The sequence below is a fragment of the Penicillium cataractarum genome (assembly GCF_028827025.1).
Source record: "Penicillium cataractarum strain IBT 29864 chromosome Unknown utg000005l, whole genome shotgun sequence".
In the NCBI taxonomy this organism is placed as follows: Eukaryota; Fungi; Ascomycota; class Eurotiomycetes; order Eurotiales; family Aspergillaceae; genus Penicillium; species Penicillium cataractarum.
Window position 1 is genome coordinate 3,888,879 of NW_026622741.1, and position 25,685 is coordinate 3,914,563.

The window sequence follows — 25,685 nt, forward strand, 5'->3', positions numbered from 1 at the left end:
ACCGAGCTCAGTCCGAGGACCTAGACCTATGGCTGGAGTAGGGTATGGTGAGACATGGCCCTATAATCAGGTACCGCATCAACTGGGGCGTTGAGGTCTCTCGATCCCGATCTGCTTCTGATTTGGATGGTCGGTCGTTGGTCTTTTTCCGTTGCGAGGCGAATTTCTCCTTTTACCGACCCCGCAAAATGGAACGTGGGAAATCTGGTGGATCTTGCAACGGCCAATGAGATTGGGATGATAAGTTACCAATGTGAACTCTATTTCTCCAGTATTTTTCCATTGATTCACATGGTCCTTAAATTTGCTGATCAAAGGAAGGAGAGAGCAGTCTGTATGATATTTTGGAAATGCTGTATGGTAGAAATAGTCAAGACTTCTCGTACATCAAAATATCTGCCCTAGCTCCGTAGAAACTCTCTTACGGCATCTGCCCATTTCTCCCCATTTTTGTAAGTGAACATTTCACGTACACTTCCATTCTCAAGCCCATCTATAGCCTGCGCAAGATCTTCGCCACTGCCTTCGGCTTTAATTTCTTGAATTGGGTAGAGATAAGTGTGAAAAGCAAAGACAATGGCTCCGGACTTCGGGAGACGGTGAAGGGTTTGGCGCTCGCATCGCAAGAATGTCTGCATACAAACATGTCTTAATTATGACACCAATACATTTAAATGGATGGGAACATACCTTATCCAGATCCAGGTCCTCCACGGATAACTTCTTCAACTTCCCTTCGAATGCTGGTGCACTCTTATCAAAATTTGAGAACAGCTCCTCATCTACAGTAAGACCCCAATTGACCCGTTTCACGTAGCGACCTGGCTCGAGTCGAGCGAAGAACCGATCCATACTTTTCTGCAACTTCTCCTTATACCCAGGTACCGGACCATGGATATCAGCTAACTTTTTGCCGATTTTCTCCTTGGGCTGGAATCCGGACGGGAAGCATGCGGCGTAAGCTTCGAGAAAGTAAATATCTTCGCTGTTGTCGCCTTGCTTTCGAGGAAAGAGAATGAAAAAGTCTTCATCAACGTTCTGTGCGATCGTTTTCAAGGCGATGTGCAAAGGTGTTGAATCTGACATGGTCATCGGCAGAGCTTGCCGCGTTAACAAGTTCTCTAACATACAGCGAGAGTTGTTTTTGTCCTCATATTTCTTGAATACAGTCGGATAGCGGACGGGAAGATAAGTCTGGAAGAGGTAATCGTATAGCTCTTGCACCGCAAGTCGAATCTTTGCGTCTGATTCATTCGTAATTCCGACAATATCATCGAAATATTGTTGAAGAAGTGATTCTCGAAGATGCAGACGCTCCGAGTATGTCTGGTCGAACAGCAACCAATCGTTGCGGTCCAATGTCTCAATGCCTGGGAGTTTCACGTAAGATGCGCAGCTTTTGTCTGTGAATCGGGTTAACTTCAAACATACCCATGGTCAAATGATACTTTGGCTTGAACGGTCGAAAGACAGGAGGAATGGTGGAGCCTAGGTCGAAGTTTTCGATCGGTTCAATCTTGGTGAGATCTTTGGCTGCAACCTTGCTGATGACTGAAGCCTTTGTGCTATACCTGGAGCTTTGATAAATCCGCACTGAAAATAGAAGTACCGCGATTATCAAAGCCCACCAGAGGATCGAAACTGAAACGGGCCCGAGAGAACCTTTTGGTTGGATGATCACGGGCCATTCCGAAGTGCTAGCCAAGCCGAAGAGCCCAGCGTCCATCTCGTCTGGGTCAGAGTGACTCAGTCAGTGAAAACGCACAGAGCAGCTCGATCTGAAGACCTAGGCGTTGAATATTGCGATGGGATGTTGGAAGTGATTCATTGTGAACCCTCGGGTGAGAGTTACTCATCCGATGTCGGGATTGTGGGGTAGCCGCTCAGTACAGTGAGCGTTCTCAGCGTAGTTTTCATGATTGGGATAAGAATATGGAGATAATGAGGTAGATATGCCCAGGCAAACTCTGTTCGCATTTATCATTGGCAGTTCAAGCAAGAGGGGGAGATATACTCCACTTTCCATGTCATTATCTCATAAAAGTTACCGTCTTGGGATTAGCCGACTTGCCATATCCAATCAGACCAATTAACAATTACCCGCTCAGAGTTGCAAGCTAAATAACGCCCAAATAATGTATCAGAATGGTTGAAGAGTTTAAGGGTTCAGCGAAATCATAGATGACTCGATGCTGATTTAAATTAACATCATATTCATGGTGTTGGCGATGAATGTCCATATAGAACGATATGGATGGCATCTTCTTTTTATGAGTTGGTCTTGTAAATGACCACTACTTTCTAAGCTGGGCCATGGCCTTATTTTTGGATCGACATGCCATGCGATGGCTATCACTCACCTTCTACACGGGGTTATTTGCCCATGCTCAAGAACAATGGCCAATAAACTTCTCCGCGTCACCTCTTCACTACATTCAGAAATGTCTTTTGAAACAAGTGAGTATGCATTCCAACAAATGTGTGATGATTAAGGACGTAGGCTATATACTTGTGACTTATAATATCCATTGAGACTTGGTGAAAACTCTGGAAGAATGTACGAAACGAAATATCATCAGTCACCGATGCTGGGCAAGCCCACTATCACTGGGCTTGCGAATAATCAACGTGCGTCCTACAAGACCATTAAGGAACCATGAGGATCCCACAGAGTGAGATACAAAGATTGTATCTCAGCAAAGCAGACACTATGAGCGCCAGCCCATCCACCGTTGAATGTTTATCATTTAACATGAGATGCAAGGAAGCTAGCAGCATCACCAGCATTCGCACCATAAGTCAGATGCGCTGCAGTGATGAACAAAGTTCCATCACAGACCAAATCACCTACTGCACAGTAAACCTTGGTTTGATCCTTCGGGTATCCAGGAATTCTGCCTGCATCCTGGAGATTGCGGGTGAATCCGAACAGAACCACTGCTTTGACCTTATCCCTCACGTCCGAGGATAGCTTTTGAATTGCGTTATCGATGACAGCACTCCCCTGACTATGAAGCTCGTTAGATAATAGTTCGTTGATGGTGATTGGGTTTGACATACCTATAACCACCGGCGACAATCTTCGCGTTGGGGCATTTGGTATTGCACTCGTTGAACACATCCACGGCAGCTTGAATGTCTTGCGGTGCGGTGTTTTGAGGGAGGAAGTTTTCTCCCAGACCGGCTGTGTAGGCACCACCGATACCTTGACAGCCAACGTTGCCTCCCAGCTGGAGAGCTAAATCGTCACAGACTTCGGGACCAACGACGGTGCCCTAAAACGTTAGCGAGGCTTTTCTTTTTCCAACGAGTTCCAGTCTTACCATATTGCCGACTTCAGTCGATCCTCGAGCAAAGAGAAACATAACATCTTTGCAATTTCCCGACGTCAGGTCATTAGCGGAGATGTATTGACGGGGGTCCAATTGGGTGGGTGATGCCGCAATCAAGGGAGCCAGCAGTAACGGAAGGAAAGCCTGGAGAAACATTATACAGATTTAAAAAGAGATACGCTTTCGAGACTTCTGCTCTTGTTGAATGTACTCAGAGAGGTCTATGAAGAAGATTAAATAATTTTGGAGTGCCCATAGTATTACACATGGCTGGAATGAGTAGAGACCGAAAATTGAGACTTCGGGTAGACCCTCCCAGGAAACAGTGTCTCAGGCATCCCCAAAAACGAATGATCTCTGATTATTTGGCTGGACAAGCATTTAGATTAATATATCTATGATTGCGATTATCCGCCGATATTTGGTCCAATCGAAACAGTACAGGCCTCGGTAAAAGCCTCGGTCTCAATCGTAGCCTGGTGAAGCCCACCCTCTGCCAGGAATCCTAGATACAGGTGCTATCGGTAAGAAAGCTACTAATGCTGACATAACAGTGTGATAAGGAGTTTGGAGTTATTGTGAGAGATACATGAAAATAGGAAATTCCAGGGCCGTGGTTGAGAAACTGCTAGCGATTAATGCCCAAGATACCATACTAGTATCTAGTTTGTGGCAGCCAATAAGCATGTTTCAACAATGCACGGTTGTATACTTGAGTAAACATTGTAGTATTCCATGGTTCCTCAGCTCACATAGTCTATCGTAATATCTCTTCTTCGAGTATGATGAGGACCGTCTTCTTTGCGACCTTGGTAGCTTTACAGCAATTCCGGTAGGGACCCTCTTTTCGCGCTCTGGACAACGCGCTCTTATCTAAAAGCATCCAGACAATTGCGACATACTGCCCTGAATTTCATTTCTAATGGCCTTCAGAAGATGAATCTGGGAAAAGAGCTCGAGGGCCCGATCGGGTTGCTGATAGATACGCCTAATTGGCGCAGGGGCCTCGCGAATGTGCCTCGTAGTCTGATGGCAGAGTGCAGTGCTTGAGAACTAGAACTTTGTATCTCTCGTGATGTAGTCTACAAATCTCGACATACACTAAGTACAGTGCATAAAGTCAATTAATTACCGGGAATCATGTATGTCAACGCAGAAATCTAAAGACCTTTACCAAACAATTCCTCCCCAACCTCCTTCAACAACGGCTCCTTCTGCAAAGCCGGAATCTTAACTTTAGCAGCAACAGTCTCTCCCACACTCATCGCACGGCAAAGATCAATCAACATCCCATCAACGGGTGCCTCATAAACGAACAGGCCTAGAGCAAATAAAAGACCATGCAGCGCTTCGGGACTTTGATCCTCCCGCGAAACGGCTTCCAACAAGGACGCAGTCAATTCGACCTGGTCCTCTTCCGGGAGGCGATCGGGATGTCCATCGAAACGGGCATTATGATTGAATGCAGCGAGATTATACGCGAATGAAGCAGCGACCACGCGGAGGTTAGATTGCGAGTCGAGAAGGGAGTTTGTCGCGAGACGGAGGCAGGTTTCCCGCAGGGCAGAGGAAGGTGAGGCGAGTTGGTCTGGGTAGAGTGGGGTGCTGAATAGGTTGCAAGCGAGTTGGAGCGCGACTATGCGGAGGTTGTAGGGGCATGAGGATAGGTCTTCTTGGGAGAGGGGTGCAAGGAGAGTGAGGAGCGTGGTGTGGTTGGTTTCCTCGGCAAAGTAGCCGCTCACGCGGGGGTCGAGGAATAGGAGGCGGATAAGATCAACGACTGCGAAGTGGCTGTCGCTGGGAAGAGTGGCGTAGATTGCTTGTAAAGTCGTAGCGAAGGCGTGGAGATCTGGCACCCGGATATCTGCTGCGGGCGTATTATCGTTGCTTGCGGAATGGCGAAGCTTGACAAATTCTATGACTGGCCCGACAGTCGGCGACTCTTTGAATGCCGCTGGAAGCTTTTGCACGAGCTTCTCCAAAGGCGGGACCTTTTTGTACATGACGAAATTGGTAATGTTGCGCTGGAGACTGGGAAGTCGTAAATTTCTATGCGGGTGCGGTGGATTTGCCTGCTCAAGAAGCATTCGCACCCTGCCCTTAAGCTGGGCTGGATTAGCACCGCTCCATTGATCCTGTTTCTGGCCCTTGAGGAAGGTCATGAAAGTGGGCGTCGCGCGCACGTTGTACTTCCTGCTCACGTCGTAGGCTGAGCCGACATCCACCTTGATGAGCCTTCCATGTTCACCGACCTCCTCTGCGAGCTCGTCATATGTTGGATAGACGATTTTGCAGGGTGGGCACGTCGATGAAGTAAAGAAAATCACGGCGCAAGAGTTTGATGCAGCTCTCAAGTGGTTTTCTAGCTGTGACAAATTGCTGACATTGTGAACTCTGCCGACTATCGGAGGAGCTGGTGCCATGGATGGAGGCGTCACAGGAGCCTGAGAAGGCCTTGCTGCTGTGGGTTGAGCGCTTGGTCCAGGAACCGGACCCAGACCGGAGCCCTGGGTCACGCCTTTTAGAGCTGCCTCGATCTGCGGCTTCATCATTTGGCCGAAGGGGGTCTCTAAGAAAGTGCGAGGCAGATTCCTGATATGATCGGGAATGCTCTTGCCCACTAGAAACATGGCGAAATCTTGCGTAAAGTTATTGCAGTTGTGCAGGAATAGGTCGTAGGACTGTAACGGGTCAGAGTCAGATACTCATAAACTCGGTGATTTCAGGTAGTGACAGACCTCCGGAGTATAGATGGCGGCTAGAGAGCCAAGATATTCTTCAATCACCTCACTGGGGAGCTCAGTCTTCCCCATATGGACCCTTTCAATTGGCTGTCCATGGTGAGTACTACCCGGGGCGGCAGTCTGAATGCCTTGACCAAAGTAGTACTCAACCCCACTGATGACCAGTGAGGTGTGATAGATGGCATCTATTTGTGTCCCTGTCAAGGGTTGAGAGTACTGATCATCATATCATGTCAGAACGGGCATTTCTTTGGCGGATACTTTATTTCGCGATACGCTGGAATATGACTTACCACTCGCGCAAGACCCTGTAGATTAATTAGTTACTCTGCGCTCAATCAGAGAAAAGGGAGTACTCACTTTAGACAGGTCGTAGACGTAGAGCTCAACATCCATGGTGACGGTGTATTCGAAATCGAGACAACGAGAATCAAGGCCCGTCCACGCGTTGATATGCGCCAGCTCTGGGCAGGCACCAGGCGGATCACGTCAGCACCACAAGGGCCCTTCGGAGGCTTTCGACCGACTTCTCCTCTTTGAGCCTCGGAATCACCAACGGGGAAGACCTAAATTTCTCGTGATCGGCACTGGATCTAGAAGTATATGCATGCTTATTTTTGAAAAGAATACTAGAGCACTTACGTTTTGAAAAGAAGGATTTTGCCCGTCGCGAGAGCTACTATAAGCTTCCATCTCAATCAACGTCATTGATCAGCGACACGAGAGACAAGAAAAACAGTCTAGTCTTTTAGATTTGTGAGTTAATCTTAGGTAGAGTTCATGATAAGAATCTATGCAATATCTCAGTAGACAGAATATTATTATGAAGACAAAGTAGGAACTGGAAGCTGTCCATACTGTATAAACCTTCGGCCAATCCGCACCTCCGCACATCCCCAACTTCGCAATCGCGATCTCCATCTCGCATTCCACCTACACTTCCACCAGCTCCAACCCCAACCACAAGCTGCGCAACCCTCTCCTGGGCTAGAGTCATGGTATTCCCATCCACCAACATATCCCATCACAAATCAAACAACCTCCAACTAACACCCTCCTCCCCACAGCCGCCCAAGAGGCGCGGAGCTCCCACCAGCTCCTCCACCACCGCCACCGCAGCCCCCAGGCGCGCACGCTCCAAACTCGCAAAAGAGAACGACATCACCGCCGAAGAAGAAAACGAAATAAAAGAAGTCTTCCAACTCTTCGCCGACGCAAACGAGGACTTCCCCACCGAGAAAGATGGCGTCATGCCGCGCGAGGACGTGCGCAAAGCTATGGTGTACGCTCCATCCCACCGCTCTCTTGAAAGAACCCTAGAATCACGATCTACAATCATGACCCAGACCTCCATATACCCATTCCTCACAATACTGACCCCGCTGTCTCCGCAGAGCCCTCGGCGTCCCACCAACAGACTCAACCGAACTCGCCGACATCCTCTCCGCCGTCGACCCAACCTCCACGGGCTCCGTCCCCTACAGCGCCTTCGTCTCCGCCGTCGCCGCAAAGCTACGCTCCCAAGATGACGATGCCCGAGCCGCCGAAGTAGACACCGCGTACCAGCTATTCACGCGCGGCTCGGACGGACCGATCTCGCTGAGCCATTTGCGGCGCATCGCGCGCGAGCTCAAGGAGGACTCTGTTGATGACAATTTGCTTAAGGATATGATTATCGAGGCGAATGGGGGTGCTGGGTTGAGTTCTGGCGTGACGCTGGAACAGTTTCATGATGTTATGATTCGGGCGGGGGTTTTTAAGATGTGATATTGGATTTGGCGGTGGGTCAGACGAGGGGGTTTGTTTCTGAAATTCTTGTTTCTGTTCGTGTACATCAATCATGGGTGTATTTCGGTTTGCGTGGGTTTTTATTTTGGATGTGATATATGGGCTACTTGTGGCGTTGGTGACTTGGAAAGGCGTTGATAATTGCATAGCGCTGAGAATACAATTCCTGCTTCATCTTGAGACATTATTTGAAGATTGCTGCCATTCCAAAGGGAAATGATAACTAACAAGGGGGAATCTTTCCGAAGGGGGTGTCCACGAATCTCTACAAGATGTTGCAGGCATAGCCCATTGGATAACTGCTGTTGCATTGTAGATACGTGCTGTCCTCTGTGCGAATAATCATGCGGTAGAGAGAAAAATAGGAATTAGGTCTGGTAATCAAGAAAGAAAAAGCCCCAGGGAAAAAAGCACTTCATGAGAATAACAAGAAAAAAGAAGGGGAGGACAGCAGAAGATAAGACCCGCGCATCAACTATCAAATTCCTCCGAATAAAACCCTGCAATCGATATCATGTTCAAGGGGGGCAGTAGCGATTGGGAATAGAAATCATGGTATGTGGATTGTTACATTTACTGAGAAAAAGTTAGTACATGAAGCAGCCTCATGAGCTAGCAAAGGACTTACGGAGATCTCGGCCATGCCGGTGTCCTCGCCGTTGGCAACCTGAGGAGCAGCGGTGACGGGGGCATTGCCCTGGGCGGGCGCATTCTCGTTGCTGAAGTAGTCGACCATCTCGGCATCGAGCTCCTCCACAGTCTTGGGCTTACCACGGCCCGCATTGCGGCCACGGCCGCCACGAGCAGCACCACGGCCGCCACGAGCCTTAGCCTTGTTGTTAGCGGGCTTGGGAGCAGTTGCGGGCTTGGGCTGAGACTTCTGACTGTCGAGGGGTTAGATTGAGTTCTTGAAGAATTGCCATTGAAGAAGAGACTTACACAACACGCTCAGCCAGAGGCTTGGGGGCGGGAACGGCCGGGGCGTGGGAGGCGTCGAAGACAACCTCGATCTGTTCCAATTGTTAGTATACGTTCAAAGTACTAAGGAGCAACTATCAGTCTCACCTTCATGGGACGGCCGTCAACGTGGAGTCCATTGAGCTCCTTGGCAGCCTTCAGGGCGGTGTCGGCCTTGCTGAAGATGATCGAAGCAATGCCACGGCTAGTGCCGTTCTGGTTGTAGGTGAGCATCACCTTCTTGACGGGACCTGCAGACTTGGCAAAGTATTCCTATAGCGAGAACAGGGAGGATCAGTATTTTGCCTGGAATTTCGAGCTTAGAGTCAAATGTGGTCGGGTGGTCGAGTGAAACAACGGCGACAGCGCGGAACCAAGACGAAGGGCAATCCAGAAGCGAAAGAGCATCAGCGAGCACGCAGCGGCGATAGAGCATCATGTCGAGTAAAATCCTCCCCAAAACGTGAACACCAGCACCATAGGTAACAAAAGGACAAAAGTAAATCTAGCCTCGCCCACAAAATTGTATCCCAAATCCCATTTTGCAGCAAAGTATCTTTCGGAATGCTACCACAGCACTCAATCACCAGCGGAGCGATAAGTCTTCGAACGAGGCAACGTAGGTCCGGAAAGCTTCGCTAATGCATGCCCACAAATTTTGCATTGCAGCTGACACGGGTACCCGTCAAAAGTTCTCGTAGTCACTCTCGAGGTGTGTTCACCCTCGTCGCGGGTGAGACGTTTTTCATGCCGATTGCCCGGCCTCACTGGGACGGGGTATCACCCCCTGAAGCAGTGGAATGGAATCCCTCGTCAATATTCTCGAGGAAACGTCTTTGCACTTATTGAAGTGCCTTTGCCGCTGCAAATAAAAACCCACTGGGGTGCTGATGCGCGCTCGCTGATGCTCGTCCAAAGCTCACAACACCAAGAAGGAATGGGTGAGAGAGAGAGAGATCTCAAAATACATTTGGCGAGGAGGTGTAATTCCAACCTCCAAACCTGGGCTCAATACAGAGGGTGTCATGCAGGTGAATCTCCCACAGTCAAGTAGGCATGGTCACAAGCAGGGGACATCTCACCGCGGTGTAAGGACAGAGCTCAACTTCCCGCTTCTGGAATGCCAGCCAGCAAGAATTTTTTATCTCTTCGCAGAAGCATTGGGAAGGAGCATCTTTGTCCGAGCCGGAAACACCGAGTGAATACCACACCAGGGGGTGGGGGTATGAGGAAGGAGATAAGAGTCGTGTACGCATGTCGACGTTGTTGGCACCTCGAGGGGTTCGAAACAAAGATGGCGATCAAAGCCAAGGCGCAAGCCTGTAGCTCAACATACCTTGATATTGGCCTCAGATACATCGGCAGGCTGACGATAGAGTTAGTAAATGCGCGATCGAATACAAGGAGGGTAAGAACAGGAGAACAACGTACCAGTCCGCTCACGATGATCTTGCTCGAAGCAGTCGGAGCAACGGGGGTGGGGTGAACGACCTTGGCCGTAGCCTTGGTGGCCTTGGAAGACTTCTTAACACCGCCAACGGAAGGCTTTGCGGGAGCGCGGCGACCAGCGCCACGGCGACGAGCGTTCTGGCGACGGTTGCCGACGAGATCGTCGAGAGACTTGTCCAGGTTGGCAGACATTCTGATAAGCTTGTGTAGTTGAAAGAGATAAGCAAAGCTGGCGATTTGCGATCACAAGCTGACAAGTCGCGACAAGAACGCGTAGTCGATGGCTACGAGATGTGTCACGGGCTGAGAGTGTTGAGATGTGAAGAAAGTGTGGTGATGGAAATTGATCGAGAGGTTGTCCCGGAGGAGAAGGGGAAAACCAGGAGGTGGGAGAGAGATGATGGGGGAAAGAGAGAGAGATGGAGGCGCGGGAAAGGATGGAAGCGGAGGGAAAGGGAGAGGAGGAGCGATGGGTCAGAGGGCACTAGTCTACTTTGGGAAGTCGGGCATCACCCGGGTTTTGCCTGTTTGCATCGAGGCTCTGGGGTTAATATTAAGATCGTCTTTGTTCATGATCTGAAACAATATACCATATGACTCGCCAATTCCCTCGATGCTGCCTACACGCTCTGTTACTCTTGGATTGATTGGATAGGTGGCAATCTTTCAAACTGGCGGATACATTTCAGCCCCCAGGCTACATAGCCCCCAAATCGCTGCCTGCTTGCGGCCCAGGTCAACATCGAGGTCAATAATAACGACGAACTTTCATAGAACCGGGGTAGAATTATTAGTTTCATTCTATGTAGGCGGCGAACAAAGACTATGGAATGACATCCCGCCAACTCCGTCCCAATAATAGAAAGGCTCAATGCCAATGGCAAACGCCATGTATGTGGCTGCAAAATCGAAATGACGCTTTCAAACAAACACCTGCAGACATGGAACATGAACAAGAAATAAGAAACACTAGCTCTTGAGAGCCTCCAGGCGGTCGCGCATCTGCGAAAGAGTCGCCTCTTGGTCCTCGAACTCCTCCTCGGGCTCGGCAGCGACGGGGGTTTCGTCAATGGGCTGAGTAACAGGGTTGGCAGGGGCCTGGGAGAGCTTGCCCTGTAGGATCTCTTGCAGGATCTTGTCCACTTCCTCCTCCGCCTCGTCGAGTTCATCTTCGAGTAACGAATTATCGGGCAAGGCGTCGTCCACGTATTCCTCAATGATTCCGGCTTTGACAAGCTCCGTCGAGAGTTGATGCATCGTAGACGTAAGTTCTGGCATGCGTACCAGCATGTTGACGTCCTTCATGATCGCCGTTGACTTTTGGAGACTGCCTTGAATCTTCCGAACCTGGAATGCTTCATTGACCTGCATGCCAACACTTTGTAGCTGGGCCCGACTCGTAGATAGACGAGTGGTCTGTTTCCGAATCCGCACGAGTTCCCTCGCAAATGTCTTGGTCTCGCTTATCGCTTGTTTGGCTTGCGACGGGTTGCGTTGTGCACGGCGGGAGGCATTGATGATATACTGGCGGGTCTTGCCATCTAAAGCTTTGAGTTGCATGAGGTCGCGATCAAGTTGCCGTGTATTTTGGCGAATAAGAGCATTGCATTTCCTCATCTAGACATTGCTAGTCAGAGGGGGGACTGGGACTTCACCTTGGGTGGGGTGGTTGGTGGGGGAATGCCTTACCTGGGCCTGAGGGTCTGGCCCAAAGAAGACAGCCTTGAGTGTTTCCATGATTATGAGTGTCGCTGGATTGTTTAATGCAACAGACGGGTATTGAGGGTAATTCAGTCGGTTGGGTGGTGATGGCAAGTGCTTCAACTGGGAATCAGGATGAGGACTGGCGTTGGGTGATGAGATGAATAGGTGTGAGCATTCTTTGGGTGGCAGTAGTAAAACAACTGTGATGTCTATCTTAGAGACGATTGTTGAGACCGGGAGCAAGACAAGGTGCCCTTGAGTCCCTGACTGCTCACTTGCATCTTATCAGTAGTATCGCGATGCCTGCAGCAAGAGAGGGGACTTTCGCTTAGTCAGATCAGTGACGTCCACTGCCCGGGCCCGTTCCACCGTCCCTCCTTACAGCCTCAGGCCACACACAGACAAACCAGGCAAACCACGGGGTTCCAGTACATTCTAACAGGTGATTGCGGACCAAGACGCTGCAGCGCGAGCTACTCCTCCCTCTCCCTACCCACGCTAACTTCTTCATCTCTTCGCTTCTTCTCTTTACTCCATCTTCCACTTTCCCCGCTTTACCTCCCATTTTTCCTTTCCTATAGGCAACATGTCCAACACCGTGCACCCCGAAGGTAAGTTGTGGTCAGCTCGACTTCCCCGCTCCAGCCCCAAACACTCCACCATGCACATTTTGCAACGGATTGCGACGCCAGTTCCGGATCCCCTGGGTCCAGATATACTGCGACCTCGCTCAATTCATAGATGATCGATTTTCGAACCATATCGCTAACTAGAGGTGTTTCTGGATTTTCAGTCACATGGGCTCAGCGCTCCTCCGACTCCGAGCCGGAGCGGAACTACCTCTACGTTAACCTCAAGACCCCCGATGTCCCCAAGGCCGATGCCAAGCTGAGCATTACTCCTTCCAATGTCTCTTTCACCGGTGCCTCTGGAAAGGGTGTCACGTACTCCGTCTCCCTCGACCTTTACGCCGAGATCGACCCCGAGAACAGCAAGGTCAACCACACCGACCGTGAGGTTGAGCTGGTCCTGCGCAAGAAGGAGCTCAAGATCGAGTACTGGCCCCGTCTCCTTAAGGACTCTAAGAAGGTCCACTTCTTGAAGACCGACTTCGACAAGGTACGCTTTTTTTCTCTCTTATTTTTTTTTCTGTTGCCTCGGCCTGGTGTTGGTGGGGGCGGGATGACGCTCAGCTCACTAACTGGGATACAGTGGGTCGACGAGGACGAGCAGGATGAGGCTGCTGAGGACGACTATGCCAACAACTTCGGTGGCTTCGGCGGTGACGAGGGTGGTGGTCTGAGCAACATTGACTTCTCCAAGCTCGGCGGCATGGGCGCCGGTGGCATGCCCGACCTGAGCGCCCTTGCCGGTGCTGCTGGCGGCGCTGAGGGTGCCGAGGGTGATGAGGAAGACGACGTAAGTGACGAGCATGCTGGTATAGCATTTGGCTTGCATAGATTTGACACTAACATTGGAACAACAGGATGAGCTTCCCGAGCTTGAGGAGGCCGATGGCAAGTCCAAGATCCAGGAGGTTTCTTAAATTATTTGAGCTATTATTACCCTTTTCTACGGAATCTTTGATGACCAGAAATGAAAAATCTGGGTGCTGCTGATGCGCCTGCGAACTGATATGCCGGAGATCTACTGGATTTTTGCTGGGGAGTTCCCCCCTTGTTTGTAGAGCGAAGCAACACAGCCCAGCTTGTTGAGCCATTTGTACCTCGTTGGCATGCTTGATCCACGAGGCATAATTTTAGGGAGCCATTTGATGAATGAATGCAGTGGTTATGAATCTTAATTGGAGTAAACAAGCCCTAGAGAACACACAATACGTAAGCCTGGTCATGTAGTAGAGCACACCATGCTAGGTAAATTACCGTATACTCCTCCAAGGAATTGCCTCCAGGATTTCCAATGCACTTCAAGAATTCTTCACGTATTATGATACCGACTAACCAGCAAATTTCGGGACATTGCTAGTCAACCGCGTGGCCAGCAAGAGTCTCGTTAAGAGCCTGGCGATGACGCAAAGTGTCGCTCCTCAGCCGAAGACAGCACAAAAATCGATAATAGAGTGGAGCATGTGTGACATATTGAAAGGAATACTGCCAGACCACTTGATCTCCAGAACCATTTGATACTCTCATTTATTTAAATAGTAGTTCACTTAGTTCTCCAGCGTATAGTCAAGCCTACTGTCGAGCGTTTGGGTATACTTGGCGGGCAACGGGCCGTCATTGGCTGATCAAAGATTGTGCCGCCACACTCACCCCTCGAATTTGTGGAGGGCTTCATCTTTCAACTCTTTCTCTCTCTCTCAACCCTACCTTTTCAACGTCCTAATCTCCTCCCCCCCCCCTTCTTCAAGTACCCCCGTCCACCATCCGGGATTTCCCTGTCTTTCTTTCAGGTTGCATCAGCGTTTCTTTCTCTCGCCTCGACTCAACCATCCCCGCGATCGGGCACATCTCACATTTTTATCCCACCACGAGCCTGTCCGGCGTGACCAACCACAACCGCCAACATGCCGCCCAAGAAGGCCGATGCGCCTAAGAAGAAGAAGGCCACTGTCGAGGACAAGGTATGTCATGTCTCCAATCGAAGCAATCTGCATAGACCAGCCTGCTAACCCTCCAATCTCAAAAACAGACTTTTGGCATGAAGAACGTACGTCAATTCCGGGAACGCCTTTTCGCGCACCGGAAATCACCCCGCCTCCTAAACGACAATCACTAATCTCGACCAACAGAAAAAAGGTGGTGCCGCCAAGAAACAGATCCAGCAGCTGCAGGCCATGGCCAAGTCCAACAAGGATCCCGATGCCAAGCGCAAAGAAGCCGAGAAGGAGAAGCGCGAGGCCGAGAAGAAGGCCGCCGAGTTGGCAAAGAAGGAGGCTGCAGACCTGTTCAAGCCCATCCAGGTACAGAAGGTTCCCTTCGGTGTTGACCCGAAGACTGTACTGTGCATGTTCCACAAGAAGGGTGGCTGTGAGAAGGGCAAGAAGTGCAAGTTCAGTCACGACTTGAACATTGAGCGCAAGGCGGCCAAGAAGGATCTTTACACCGACTCGCGTGACGCCGAAGAAGGCGAGGAGAAGAAGAAGGCCGATACTATGGATAACTGGGACGAGGAGAAGCTGCGCAGTGTCGTGCTTAGCAAGCACGGTAACCCACGGACGACGACCGATAAGGTGTGCAAGTACTTTATCGAGGCGGTTGAGAACCAGAAGTATGGTTGGTTCTGGGTCTGTCCGAACGGAGGCGATAAGTGCATGTATAAGCACAGCTTGCCGCCAGGGTATGTGGTTCACTCGGTGCTCTCTACAGTTGTGAATTTTCGAATACTAATACCTTGAATAGATTCGTTCTCAAGACTAAGGAGCAGAAGGCCGCTGAAAAGGCCCTCATGGATAAGTCGCCATTGAATACTCTTACGTTGGAGGATTGGCTGGAGTCGGAGCGGCACAAGCTGAATGGCACCTTGACGCCAGTCAACCCAGAGACCTTCGCCAAATGGAAGAAGGAGCGCCTGGACAAGAAGGCCGCCGAGGCGGAGGCACAGAAGGCCAAGGAGGCCACTGGTCGTGCGATGTTTGAGAGCGGAGACTGGAAGGACGAGGAGGATAGCAGTGAGGACGAGGACGAGGACGATGATGACCTCTGGAACTTGGCGGCCCTGCGGAATGAGACTGAGAGACTGCGTGAGCAAAAGGAGGAGGAGCGCTTGGCCAAGCTCTCTGGGGTGGAGATCCCTCTATCAAATGATGATGCTATTGCGCAGGAGGCTGCTGGTTGAGCTCCCTGAGCCCTCTCGCGAAATTAGTTTCGTGGGTCTCTAGGATCTGTTTCCTTTCAGGTCTTCCAGGAATCGACTTCACTGGTACGATTCCTCTGTCCAATGGGATCGGATATCCATGACGAGTGATCGCTGCTACGGCGTGTCACCCGTTCCTGCATCTTGAGATGTACAGACGGACGCTCGCTCTGAGTGACCTCGTTGTGCTCCTAGAGGCCCGGCCTACACTCTGGCTCAATTCTCTTTCTCCATGTCGGGTATTTGAAAGATCCGAAATGTGGATAGAGAAGGTGAATCAGCTGTTGGTAAAATATGGCAGGGTTGTGGAGGATCCTGTGTTTATGAGACGGAAGATTTAACGACTGATATCATTATATGGCAGCTTGCTTTTGGTAGCAAAAAGTCCGTTCATTCCCAGTATTGTTCGATTTCAATAGCAAATGATTCCTACCGACTCTCAAACCATTATTATCTAAGTAGCTTACTGGGGTTTGCAGTTTCTGCAAGGCCTGCAAACTCGAACAATATTGTGAGAGCTACGCTTTCTTAACGAGGGCTCACAATTTAGTTTGGTGGAAAACGTTTCCGACTTTGATTGTCGCTAGTCTACCCATTCTCAACTGTCCAATCTAATTCCCTGCCTAGCTATATACCTCCCACAACTCACCCATTCTACATCTCAACCCTATTTCCCTTCATATCCAATCGCCGCAGGCTTATCAGTAGCACTCTCATCACTATCAAACTTCTCACCCGAGTCCTCATGAACGACACTTTCGCGACGAACGCTCTCCCGACGAATAGCTTCCTCGAGATACTCAGGTTTAAGCTGACCGTGCTTATCATAGCGGTAGGGCTCCTTGATAGATATTTGCACAACGTCGAAGATGTTGGAAGACTTCTTGAAGATGGCGTCCATTTCCTCTAGGGATCGGTAGCGGGTTTCGGGGAAGAAGAAGTATACAGCCGGGAACATGAAGAAGTTGCTGTGATGCAGTTAGTTATTTTGAGTCGAGACTTCAGATTGGGAGAGAATGGTAGAGGGGTTATCTTACATCACGGCGAAAATGATATAGGTTTTATATTTGATGGTGTCGAATGCGACTGGGGTGACCATCACGACCATGAAGTTGAAGATCCAGTTGGCACTAGTGAGTATGTTGTTAGATCATAGTCCACGACTCCCGTGGGGGATATATGGCCTTACCTAGTGGCTAGTGCATTTGTCGGAGCACGAATACGCAGTGGCACGATCTCTGCTGGATATAGCCATGTCATACCAAGCCAACCGATGGCAAAGAATGTGTTGAAGACGAAAAGGAACACTGCTTGGCCGACACCGGCACCACTCTCGTTATAATGAGTCAGGCGATAGTTGGTGCCGGCGAGAATTGCCATGGAAATCGACATGCCAGCAGCCTATAGATCAAATTTTAATTAACAATCGATCCCCAGACCAGTGAGAAAGGATAAGGTACTTACGCCGAAAAGCATCAGTGGCCGACGTCCGACCTTCTCGATAATAAAGATGGGAATAAAGGAGGCCATGAAGTATTCTGTGCCATTACAGGCAGCCAATAGCTTGGGAAGATTACCTTCTCCAAGTCCGATTTGCTTATACAGCGAGGGTGCCTGAATCCATTGTATTAGCTCAAGTCTCGAAAGACAGTACTCCCAAGGAACTCACATAGTATGTAATAAGATTGATTCCAGAGATTTGCTGGAACATCTGGTTGACGTAGGCAAGAACCACACGATGGAATTCACGATACTCGCTCATCTTGAATAGACTTCTGAACGAACCCTTGTTCATTTCTTTAACCGTTTCTTGAATGGCGATGAGCTCATTCACGATGTAGGGGTCATCTCGGGGCTTCTCATTCAAGGCTTCGAGGATTTCCAAAGCTTCGTCTTCTCGACCTTGCATCACAAGCCAGCGAGGTGACTCAGGCAAATGAAGGATGGAGAAGAAAATTACGATGGCGAAGAGGATTTGGAATGCTAGCGGGAAACGCCATGCTACCTCCTTTTCACCGATAAAGGAAAAGCCTGTTTCGAATGATCAGCCCTGTATTTAATACTTTATGGAATGAATAAACTCTCACCGTAATTAATCCAGTAGCTAAGGCAAATGCCTCCCGTAATAAGCGAACCTTCAATCATGACCATCTTGCCACGATCGTGTGCCTTTGATGATTCTGACTGCCATGTTGGAACGGTACTCGTGTTCAGACCATTGCCAATGCCTGTGACAATGCGAGCAATGATAAATTGAGGCAATTGGAAGGAAGTCGATTGCAGCAATGCTCCAGTAGCCATTGTCATGCAGCCGCACAGAATAGTCTTGCGTCGGCCGAGTGGATTACCGATGAAGATACATAAGATGGAACCGACGAAGCATCCTAAATTATAGGACGCAACCGCAATACCTTGGTTCGTAGCACGCTGAGATCGTACGGCATCTGAAACCGTTTGATCAAGATTGTCGATATCGGGGAAGTACTTGATGAAGGACGGCAGGTCTAGTAGACCACCTGTGATACCTTGATCATAACCGAAAAGCCTTTTGTATGTACCAGTTAGCTATTGGGTTCGGCACTATCAGCGCCACTAGTGTCGCCAAGTGAGGAAAGTAAACAGTATCATACAAGAAATCAAGACTACCCAGGGAACTGATGGCCAAGTTTAACGACCGGCCCCGGAAGCCAAAGAACCTCGGAATACCAAACATCACGTCTTAGCAGCGCAAAGAAGTGAAGATCGCTCAAAAGCATCGAAAACCAAAAGAAATCAAGACATGATAGTTAACAGATTATATAGCATCCACATTTCCCCAGTCTACCTCCGGATGAACAAAAAGAGTAACCCGAGCTGTCCGGCCTCTATGGGGGGACCGTGAATGGGGTCGGCCAAGGTACGGGGAAAAGACGTGTGTGGCGGGGGACTGGGGGTAGTTGGGCAATTCCAGCCCACGGTAATGAGCATTTGGGGGCGGCTCGTCGGTCAAAATGTAACTGGTTCAATGACTCTTAACGACGCACGAAACATCTTGGCAATCGTATGGAAATAACTGGATGGTGATATAGCATCTCTTGGCGAGGGGTGTGGAATATCTTGGCAGCGGCATGGCACTCCTTGGCGTCTGCCTCGAAGGAACGGGCTAATGCACTGGCCGTTTGAATTTCTATTCCGTACTTTGCCGAAGGGGTCCCATATAGTAGGAAGAGTCCGAAATTACCATGTCAAGGCTCCACTTATGGCCCATCGCTTGCAATGAGGATTCCACCCCGGGGAACAAACTTGGAGAAACAGTGTGGGTCAAGGCATCCAACGGTGGCCCAACACCAGCGTGTGAAAGAGTTAGGCCATCTCATGTTGGAGATCTCGCATCGATAAGAATAGCTCAAATAAGTATCACAATTCCAATGTTGGAACAAGATAAACATGTTGGTAGATATGCGCCAAAAACGCCATGCCGCACGTGGATTCGAGCGATTGACCCAGCCAAGACGTTACAATGCAAGCCCTGGCAAGCCTCCCCTCGATCAGACACACGGGAGGCCGTGCAAAGAACGCCTTTTCTTGGCTTATCCAGGGTGGCTTGCCTTGGCTGAGCTCACAGAAACCGAGAGCCGGGAAAACATCACTAAGCAACTACGACCCGACATTGACTGATCCGAGTAAATGGGTAACTAACCCGAACAGATCCTGGAGGGCCTTATCCGCTTTCGGTATTGCGGGCAGATGGGTCGAGCAAATCAAAGGATGTTCACGGAATTCCGAAGTCTATCCATTAGGAAAGACTCCATGAGCACCAGTGATACGTGGTCGTAAACCTTTTCGAGGATCAGCCCATGCTGACACTTAATCGCGAGCCTTGCTAGGTGAGGCTGAGCTGGAGTACCCTTAACAAAGCAAAGCGAACGCCGCCCACACACATTGCTTTTTTGAGACATGAAAGGCCCTGACTTTATTATGTACTGCCTCTTAAGTAGATGAGGTTAAGTATGCTGGGATTACATATCTTCGATTGCCATTCTGAAACATGACTGAAACTTGTTTTTGTTTGTTCTTTCCTATGGAGAAACATATACACATTGTATATTCATGATGCCACCTGCAGTCGTTCTCATAACAAGTTTATGCCCTCAAAGTGGAGTCAGCTCTCAAATATAATGTTTGTCCCCATTGATTCCTATCGCCTACGAGAGAAGAAATACAGTTATTTCATGCTTGTGATTATAGAGATTTTCCGTATGATCTTGTTGTCATAAATGTAAAATAATTCCAACCTGTGCCCTGAAGCTTTATTGACAAAGTCAAGACAGATTTAGCTCTTGAAGAAACTACGACTACAAGCTCATAACAACTACAGGGGTGGGTCCGTTCTCATCTGGCGCGAAGAAGAATAAAGAATAAAGTGATTTATGCAGCATGCGGAGCAGCAGAAACTGATCATGCTGACTAGTGGATTCTCTAAAGCGAGACGCTCCATAGTCTATTCATGATAAGCTTTGGTCTTTCAGCCACTTTCGACGAACAGGAACGTTTTACGTTTCTTTTCAGCCTAATTGCTTGGCTCAATGATGACTGTAGAGTATATATCTCGTAACTACACTTGACTTTATTCATTCACTCATTGTCCAGTTTCGATAATCACTCTTTAAGATCAACCCGCTTCTGCAACATTGTATTTAACTATGCAATCGAGTATCTTTCTCATATATCATTACACTACTAGTCTGATGGGTGGAACAGAAAGATGGTTTAATGTGTCCTAGTCCTCAATGTAACAGTGCCACTCTTATTCTAGAATTTATGCACTCAAGCAAAAATAGCCTATTGTGAGCCTTCGGTGATGGAGTTCACAACTTTCTATAGTCGAAAACCACAAGCGCCAAATTTTCTCGTGATAGTTTCACTCCCTTTTGACGGCGCAAGGGGCTTCCAGGTTCAAAGAGTAGCATGAGAAAAAGATCCTAATCTATTTGAGACACAGTGGGCAGGACTGCATATTATGATAATGGCTGCTATTATTATATAGTTCAGGTGGTTAGAACTGGCTCCAGTTTCGATACAATACTCATAGAAGTTGCTTCGTGAATGAATGGGCTGGCATTCTTGTGCACCAAGTTTGCCGTTTATGAAAAACCTGCATCGAAGAAGTGGATCAATTGTCTCTATGTACCCATACAATTAAACATTAATAGGAGATAAAATGTTCACTCAAAATTGACTAGTCCTCAAAGCGCTGACTCCCAAGCTCCCGGGAGATTGAAGTCACCAAGTCCAGTGCACTCAGCCTTGTCATCACATAGAATATCGTGCGGAAGCACTTCGGATAGACACCTAGTGCCTGATCCAACGTCAAAATAGAGACTTGTATTGACCTCAACGAATCAATAAAGCTCACAGCGTTGGAGCCATCTTTCAAAGACGCCAAGGCCCCACTCAACTGAACTGTAATATCAGCAATAGCCTTGGAAAAGAAATTATTGAAAACAGATGAAGAAATAGCAAGGCCGACAAGACCACCGAACATGCGGATAGTCAAAAACAGCCCGATAGCCAAGCCCGTGTCATCGACATTCTTCACACCGGCTTGCATAGGAAGAATGTTAAGACATAAAAGGGCAACAACTTGACCCCATAGAATAGGAAGCCCGTAGCGCATAGATGTAGAGGTCCCTACGTTGAAGAGGGCTAGTAACCCGCATACTAGCGTTAGGATGACCCATGAAAGTCGTAGAAGCCACACATAGCCTCGGAACAAGGGTACCATCATCATTGAGACGGCGGCTACTGCCACACTAATGATAGTGGTAGGCATTAAAGAGACAGTGTATGAGATTGCACTTTGGAGCTCCACAGCTTGGTAGAGTAAAGGCAAGTATTGTAAAAGGACCCCGCCGTGGAGACAGCCACCTGCCAGGGTCACATTTCCCGTCTTTGTATGGAAAATGTGATGTGGAGCGATGAGATTCGCTGGCTTTGCCTCGTAGAAACCAAAAACTACCAGCACCCCAACTCCCAAGAACATTGGAAGAAGAGTCTGCCAAGAGGGCCACAGGTATAAAGAGCCTGTCCAACTCATCGGAATCACGAAAGTCAAAATTCCAATAATAGGAAGCGCCATTCAAACCTAGTCAAGGTGCTTTAAATTGCTAGCCAACGTGGTGTCGAGTGCGACAGGTCGAAGTTTGAGAAAGAGGATAACCAACGGTGTCTCGATTCCGAGCCACAGCAGGTTAATCCATCCCGATTCACCTCCAGGAGGCATACGTGAACAATAGAGCTCCGACGGTAGGACCCATGATATTACCGATAGCAGAAGGTATAGCCATTAAGCCTAGATATTGTGAACGTTCCTCTAGGGTTTTCATATCCGCGAGGATGACCTCTGCCAAGAAGTCAACTCCTCCACCACCGAGACCGAGACCTTGTAGGACCCGGCCAGTGATGATGGTGTTCATATTCTGCGCCGTGCCAAAAATGATGGAATAAATGAAGAATAATCCCATTGACACGTAGTGAGGGGGTTTCCGGCGGAATGCGTTGGAGATGCTCGCCCAGACTGGCTGCATAACCAAACCGCAAAGAGTGTAGGCCAGGTTCGCCCAGAATGACTCTAAACTTGGGGCCTTCAAATCACCAGCAATGGTCTAGCATTGGGGATGAGGATTTGTGTAGTAGGTATATCAGGAAAGTGGGAGAACTCACTGGGAGGGCGATGCCTAAACACGTTGCATCCAGTTGGAACACGAAAAGCCTCGCTGGGAGCCCTATGAAGGCGAGCTTAAAGGAAAGTGATTTTTTGGTCGCCTCCCCAAACTCGGCCACACATTCCACCTCCTTCTTTTTCTCCAAGTTCTGTTCCAAGCCGGGCATAGCAGAGATTTCGGCAGCTTGGCTGGAGGGCCTATCGCACTTCGTGAAGACCGAAATAGGACGGCGAAGATGCGTAGGAAGATGGTGGATTTACTTAGCTGATCGGCAAATGGCCAGTGTTGGCAGACAAAAGAGGTCTTTTGGAACTATTAGAGCTGGGAACTTTTGCTAGCAGCCCCTGCTGAACGCGCTTGGCCCACTGACCTGGCTGGTAGCCTTCCAGTAGCTGCGAGATACTCTAACACCAAGCTTCAACCGATAAGCCTGAATTGATCCAATTTTTTAAACAATATTCGTCCATCATATGGACAATTCTATTGGCAATTCTATTTGACCTTCATAGAGCACGGAAGTGGCTATATTGATCAGAAATGTACTCCCCTCTCAGGGTGGCCCACATTGTATGGACAATAGATCCTGCACGGACCACTTGCATAGTAAAAAGATGCCCCAGGAAAATTTTCTGTACACTTTAAGGAATGCTCACAAAATTCCCACCCAAATGTGGTCGGAGAGTATATAGAGGGTGGTGGGTCACGGCCATGCAAATATCCACAAGCCGTAAACATAACTCTACCAATGCCACCGGTAATGTGCCAATTATCTACAAAGTTGCTCTGGCCTGGACCCGCAACAGTCCACTCTCCAACATCAGGGCCGTCGCATCCTCCGCAACACCCCGGGATAGTTCGAATCCACGGCCACCGGCGCCATAGGCGTGCACGATATTCTTCCCGTCGCCGACTTGCTCCACCTCGATCCGCATCCCGCCTTCTCGGGCGGGTCGGCGCCCCACGATGTCGCGGATGACGTCGAATTGGCCCCCGCTCTCTGGGGTGAAGGGGAACCATTTCGAGGCGTTGGTGAGGAGTTGGGTTCGGATTTCGGGGGACGGATTCGGGTCCCAGTCGTGGGGTTGTTTGGTGCCGCCGATGACTGTGCCGCCGTCTAGGGGGCGTGGGATGCAGAAGGACCAGGTTCCGTCTTCGTTTTGGCGGGTGATTGTTGCGGAGACGGGGTTGCGAACTAGACAGGTTTGGCCTGGGTCGACATTAGCAATGGACTCGAGTGTCTGAGAGTATGGGCAAAGTGGAACCAATATCCAACTGCCCCTGTCGGTGATAAGCTTACCTCTGATAATAAAGGACTTTGGGTCCCCGAACCCAGTGCCGGAGCAATTCACCACCGTCTTCACATTATCGGCGAGAGCAAATGCCTCGTTAATATTCACGAATGTGTACTTTTGGGTTCTGCCTCCCTTGACGATGAATTTGCGCAGCATGTGTGCGCAATATACCGGAGAGTTGATCACGTATGTACCATATTCAACTCCCCATTTGACACCCGCAGGGACCTCTTCGGCCTCGAGGGAACGAAAGTCCTCAAAATGGTAGACATTTGACACGCTCTGGCTGTCCAGGTATTCTGGCGGCGGTGCTTCCAGGTGCTCAATGCCTTGGACTAATTTGATGCCAGCTGCCGGCTCCTCAGTAGCGACTTTCTTGATATAGTTGAATGTCCGTAGTGCCTGATTGGCTTCTCGTAGTGCTTGTGGTGAAGACCCGGGCACTGGACGATAATGCGCTCCGGCCCAGGGTGAGGCGTAGTTGATGGAGGTGTCCGAGGGGAAGTCCCTGGCTACAAGAAGCACGGATTGTGTGCTGCTCAAATGCTCTTGAATCGACAGGGCAGTTGAGAGGCCAATCACACCTGCTCTGTTCATAACGTTAGCCATCCGGCCTAGTGTAGGGCAGTACGTCTCTGGCGATATGGTGGTGGTGTGCTTACCCTATCACGACGATGGTTTCCGTGCCGGACATGACTGAGGATGATCACAAGGACGATGGATGAGAGTAGTTGTAGGTAGCTGGATGCCAGGATTTCAGGAGTCCGTCCGCTCCATTAAGAATGGTTGTTCGGAGTGAGGCTCTAGCCGGGAAAATGACAAGACCCCGCGATCAGATGATAAGCGGCCGCGGTGGCTGTGGACATCGCTTGAGATGACCAGAATTGGATTTACGAGTCTGCCTGACGAGTCGTAAAGGGACTAAATGGTTGGAGGCTGAATTAGTAAAGCCATAGTTAACAAATACATAGCTAGATGACGTTAAAAAACATAGCTGGTAGCTATAGCTCATAGCTAGCTATATACCCTGAACTGTAGGCTGTGGATCACCTGCTCGGTCCCTCCGCAGCTTCGCCGACCGCCCTCGGATCTTTCCTTCCCGAGGTTCTCCCACCTGATCAGATCAATGCCATCCTCCAGCAAACTCCTTTTGTTTGTGCAACCTCCAGCTTCCGGCAATTGCCGTCGTCCAAGCTCGATTGGAAAACTCTTTTGTGCAAACTTTGCACATCAACCGATGCCATCACAGGGGGCCCAAGCTCCTGCGAGGAACGCCCGATACTATGTGCTTCGTGTGCATGAAAAAGCGGCCTCCCCGGCTTGAAGCACAGATCACATCACAACCCTTTCCAAAGCATCCGAATTCGGAGAGCTTCCCATGCGATCAACGGGGAAAAGAAAACAAACACCAAATTACCGATTGACCAATTCGAGGCCAGAAACAACTATGAAACTCGAGAGGACTCGAACGACTCGAACGGGCTACTAATTCTCCGTTCTCTAACGGCTCTTCATGCCTTCCTATAGGTCCACTGACTGGCCTCTCATCAGGGACCACTCGCCTCACTACTTTCCCTCCTGTCCCGGTCGGAGCGTGGTATCATGGACTTCTGGGATCTGATTGGCTGCACCGATGTGCTGGAGGCGCCGAGGGATCAGCAGTGACGAGATCTGATTGGCGGGCGAGGTGATGAAGTGTGCAGATTGACACTCCTGCACACCTGCACGGATCCTCATCACATCGTGTCTCAGAACACAACATGCTTTGCGACTCGACCGTTCACGGTTTCCTGCAGCCTTGCTCGGCCAGAGGACCCTCGTGGAAGGCTGGAAGCAAGTCACTTTCTATAACGCCTTTTCCTTGCGGGTCACGGATAGCCCATCCCAATTACGGAC

The 25,685-nt window shown here is 49.5% G+C and overlaps 12 protein-coding genes across 12 annotated transcripts; 3 read left to right on the top strand and 9 right to left on the bottom strand.

The window, feature by feature from the left end:
- Positions 1 to 401: 401 nt before the first annotated feature.
- On the bottom strand, positions 402 to 1,726 carry N7496_007089 (heme-dependent oxidative N-demethylase family protein; the record flags this gene model as incomplete). Its single annotated transcript, XM_056700018.1, has 3 exons — positions 402 to 632; positions 691 to 1,403; positions 1,432 to 1,726. The coding sequence occupies 3 exons, from the start codon at positions 1,724 to 1,726 to the stop codon at positions 402 to 404; spliced, it is 1,239 nt and encodes a 412-aa protein (XP_056555431.1).
- Positions 1,727 to 2,743: 1,017 nt separating this feature from the next.
- On the bottom strand, positions 2,744 to 3,488 carry N7496_007090 (cutinase family protein; the record flags this gene model as incomplete). The annotated part of the gene is made up of 3 exons (XM_056700019.1): positions 2,744 to 3,008; positions 3,061 to 3,275; positions 3,324 to 3,488. The coding sequence occupies 3 exons, from the start codon at positions 3,486 to 3,488 to the stop codon at positions 2,744 to 2,746; spliced, it is 645 nt and encodes a 214-aa protein (XP_056555432.1).
- Positions 3,489 to 4,492: 1,004 nt separating this feature from the next.
- On the bottom strand, positions 4,493 to 6,472 carry N7496_007091 (bifunctional C97 family peptidase/thioredoxin family protein; the record flags this gene model as incomplete). Its single annotated transcript, XM_056700020.1, has 4 exons — positions 4,493 to 6,013; positions 6,071 to 6,292; positions 6,370 to 6,384; positions 6,437 to 6,472. 4 exons carry the CDS (start codon positions 6,470 to 6,472, stop codon positions 4,493 to 4,495), a joined length of 1,794 nt encoding a protein of 597 aa, XP_056555433.1.
- Positions 6,473 to 7,071: 599 nt separating this feature from the next.
- Positions 7,072 to 7,843, top strand: N7496_007092 (EF-hand superfamily Ca2+-modulated protein; the record flags this gene model as incomplete). Its single annotated transcript, XM_056700021.1, has 3 exons — positions 7,072 to 7,074; positions 7,144 to 7,358; positions 7,471 to 7,843. The coding sequence occupies 3 exons, from the start codon at positions 7,072 to 7,074 to the stop codon at positions 7,841 to 7,843; spliced, it is 591 nt and encodes a 196-aa protein (XP_056555434.1).
- Positions 7,844 to 8,437: 594 nt separating this feature from the next.
- Positions 8,438 to 10,462, bottom strand: N7496_007093 (putative RNA annealing protein Yra1; the record flags this gene model as incomplete). The annotated part of the gene is made up of 6 exons (XM_056700022.1): positions 8,438 to 8,440; positions 8,493 to 8,748; positions 8,804 to 8,874; positions 8,930 to 9,094; positions 10,158 to 10,187; positions 10,253 to 10,462. 6 exons carry the CDS (start codon positions 10,460 to 10,462, stop codon positions 8,438 to 8,440), a joined length of 735 nt encoding a protein of 244 aa, XP_056555435.1.
- Positions 10,463 to 11,239: 777 nt separating this feature from the next.
- Positions 11,240 to 12,007, bottom strand: N7496_007094 (ESCRT-III subunit protein VPS24; the record flags this gene model as incomplete). The annotated part of the gene is made up of 2 exons (XM_056700023.1): positions 11,240 to 11,887; positions 11,960 to 12,007. The coding sequence occupies 2 exons, from the start codon at positions 12,005 to 12,007 to the stop codon at positions 11,240 to 11,242; spliced, it is 696 nt and encodes a 231-aa protein (XP_056555436.1).
- Positions 12,008 to 12,560: 553 nt separating this feature from the next.
- wos2 (Hsp90 cochaperone SBA1) lies at positions 12,561 to 13,520 on the top strand (the record flags this gene model as incomplete). Its single annotated transcript, XM_056700024.1, has 4 exons — positions 12,561 to 12,585; positions 12,768 to 13,093; positions 13,187 to 13,393; positions 13,461 to 13,520. 4 exons carry the CDS (start codon positions 12,561 to 12,563, stop codon positions 13,518 to 13,520), a joined length of 618 nt encoding a protein of 205 aa, XP_056555437.1.
- Positions 13,521 to 14,461: 941 nt separating this feature from the next.
- N7496_007096 (translation machinery-associated protein TMA46) lies at positions 14,462 to 15,775 on the top strand (the record flags this gene model as incomplete). The annotated part of the gene is made up of 4 exons (XM_056700025.1): positions 14,462 to 14,561; positions 14,630 to 14,647; positions 14,730 to 15,277; positions 15,340 to 15,775. The coding sequence occupies exons 1-4, from the start codon at positions 14,505 to 14,507 to the stop codon at positions 15,773 to 15,775; spliced, it is 1,059 nt and encodes a 352-aa protein (XP_056555438.1). The 5' UTR covers positions 14,462 to 14,504.
- Positions 15,776 to 16,460: 685 nt separating this feature from the next.
- N7496_007097 (sugar porter family MFS transporter) lies at positions 16,461 to 18,506 on the bottom strand (the record flags this gene model as incomplete). Its single annotated transcript, XM_056700026.1, has 7 exons — positions 16,461 to 16,761; positions 16,831 to 16,923; positions 16,983 to 17,194; positions 17,258 to 17,407; positions 17,463 to 17,824; positions 17,881 to 18,338; positions 18,424 to 18,506. 7 exons carry the CDS (start codon positions 18,504 to 18,506, stop codon positions 16,461 to 16,463), a joined length of 1,659 nt encoding a protein of 552 aa, XP_056555439.1.
- A 2,505-nt stretch (positions 18,507 to 21,011) lies between these two features.
- Positions 21,012 to 21,605, bottom strand: N7496_007098 (Major facilitator superfamily domain general substrate transporter; the record flags this gene model as incomplete). The annotated part of the gene is made up of 1 exon (XM_056700027.1): positions 21,012 to 21,605. One exon carries the CDS (start codon positions 21,603 to 21,605, stop codon positions 21,012 to 21,014), a length of 594 nt encoding a protein of 197 aa, XP_056555440.1.
- A 433-nt stretch (positions 21,606 to 22,038) lies between these two features.
- N7496_007099 (uncharacterized protein) lies at positions 22,039 to 22,359 on the bottom strand (the record flags this gene model as incomplete). Its single annotated transcript, XM_056700028.1, has 1 exon — positions 22,039 to 22,359. One exon carries the CDS (start codon positions 22,357 to 22,359, stop codon positions 22,039 to 22,041), a length of 321 nt encoding a protein of 106 aa, XP_056555441.1.
- Positions 22,360 to 23,267: 908 nt separating this feature from the next.
- On the bottom strand, positions 23,268 to 24,483 carry N7496_007100 (FAD-dependent oxidoreductase; the record flags this gene model as incomplete). Its single annotated transcript, XM_056700029.1, has 2 exons — positions 23,268 to 24,378; positions 24,452 to 24,483. 2 exons carry the CDS (start codon positions 24,481 to 24,483, stop codon positions 23,268 to 23,270), a joined length of 1,143 nt encoding a protein of 380 aa, XP_056555442.1.
- Positions 24,484 to 25,685: the final 1,202 nt, after the last annotated feature.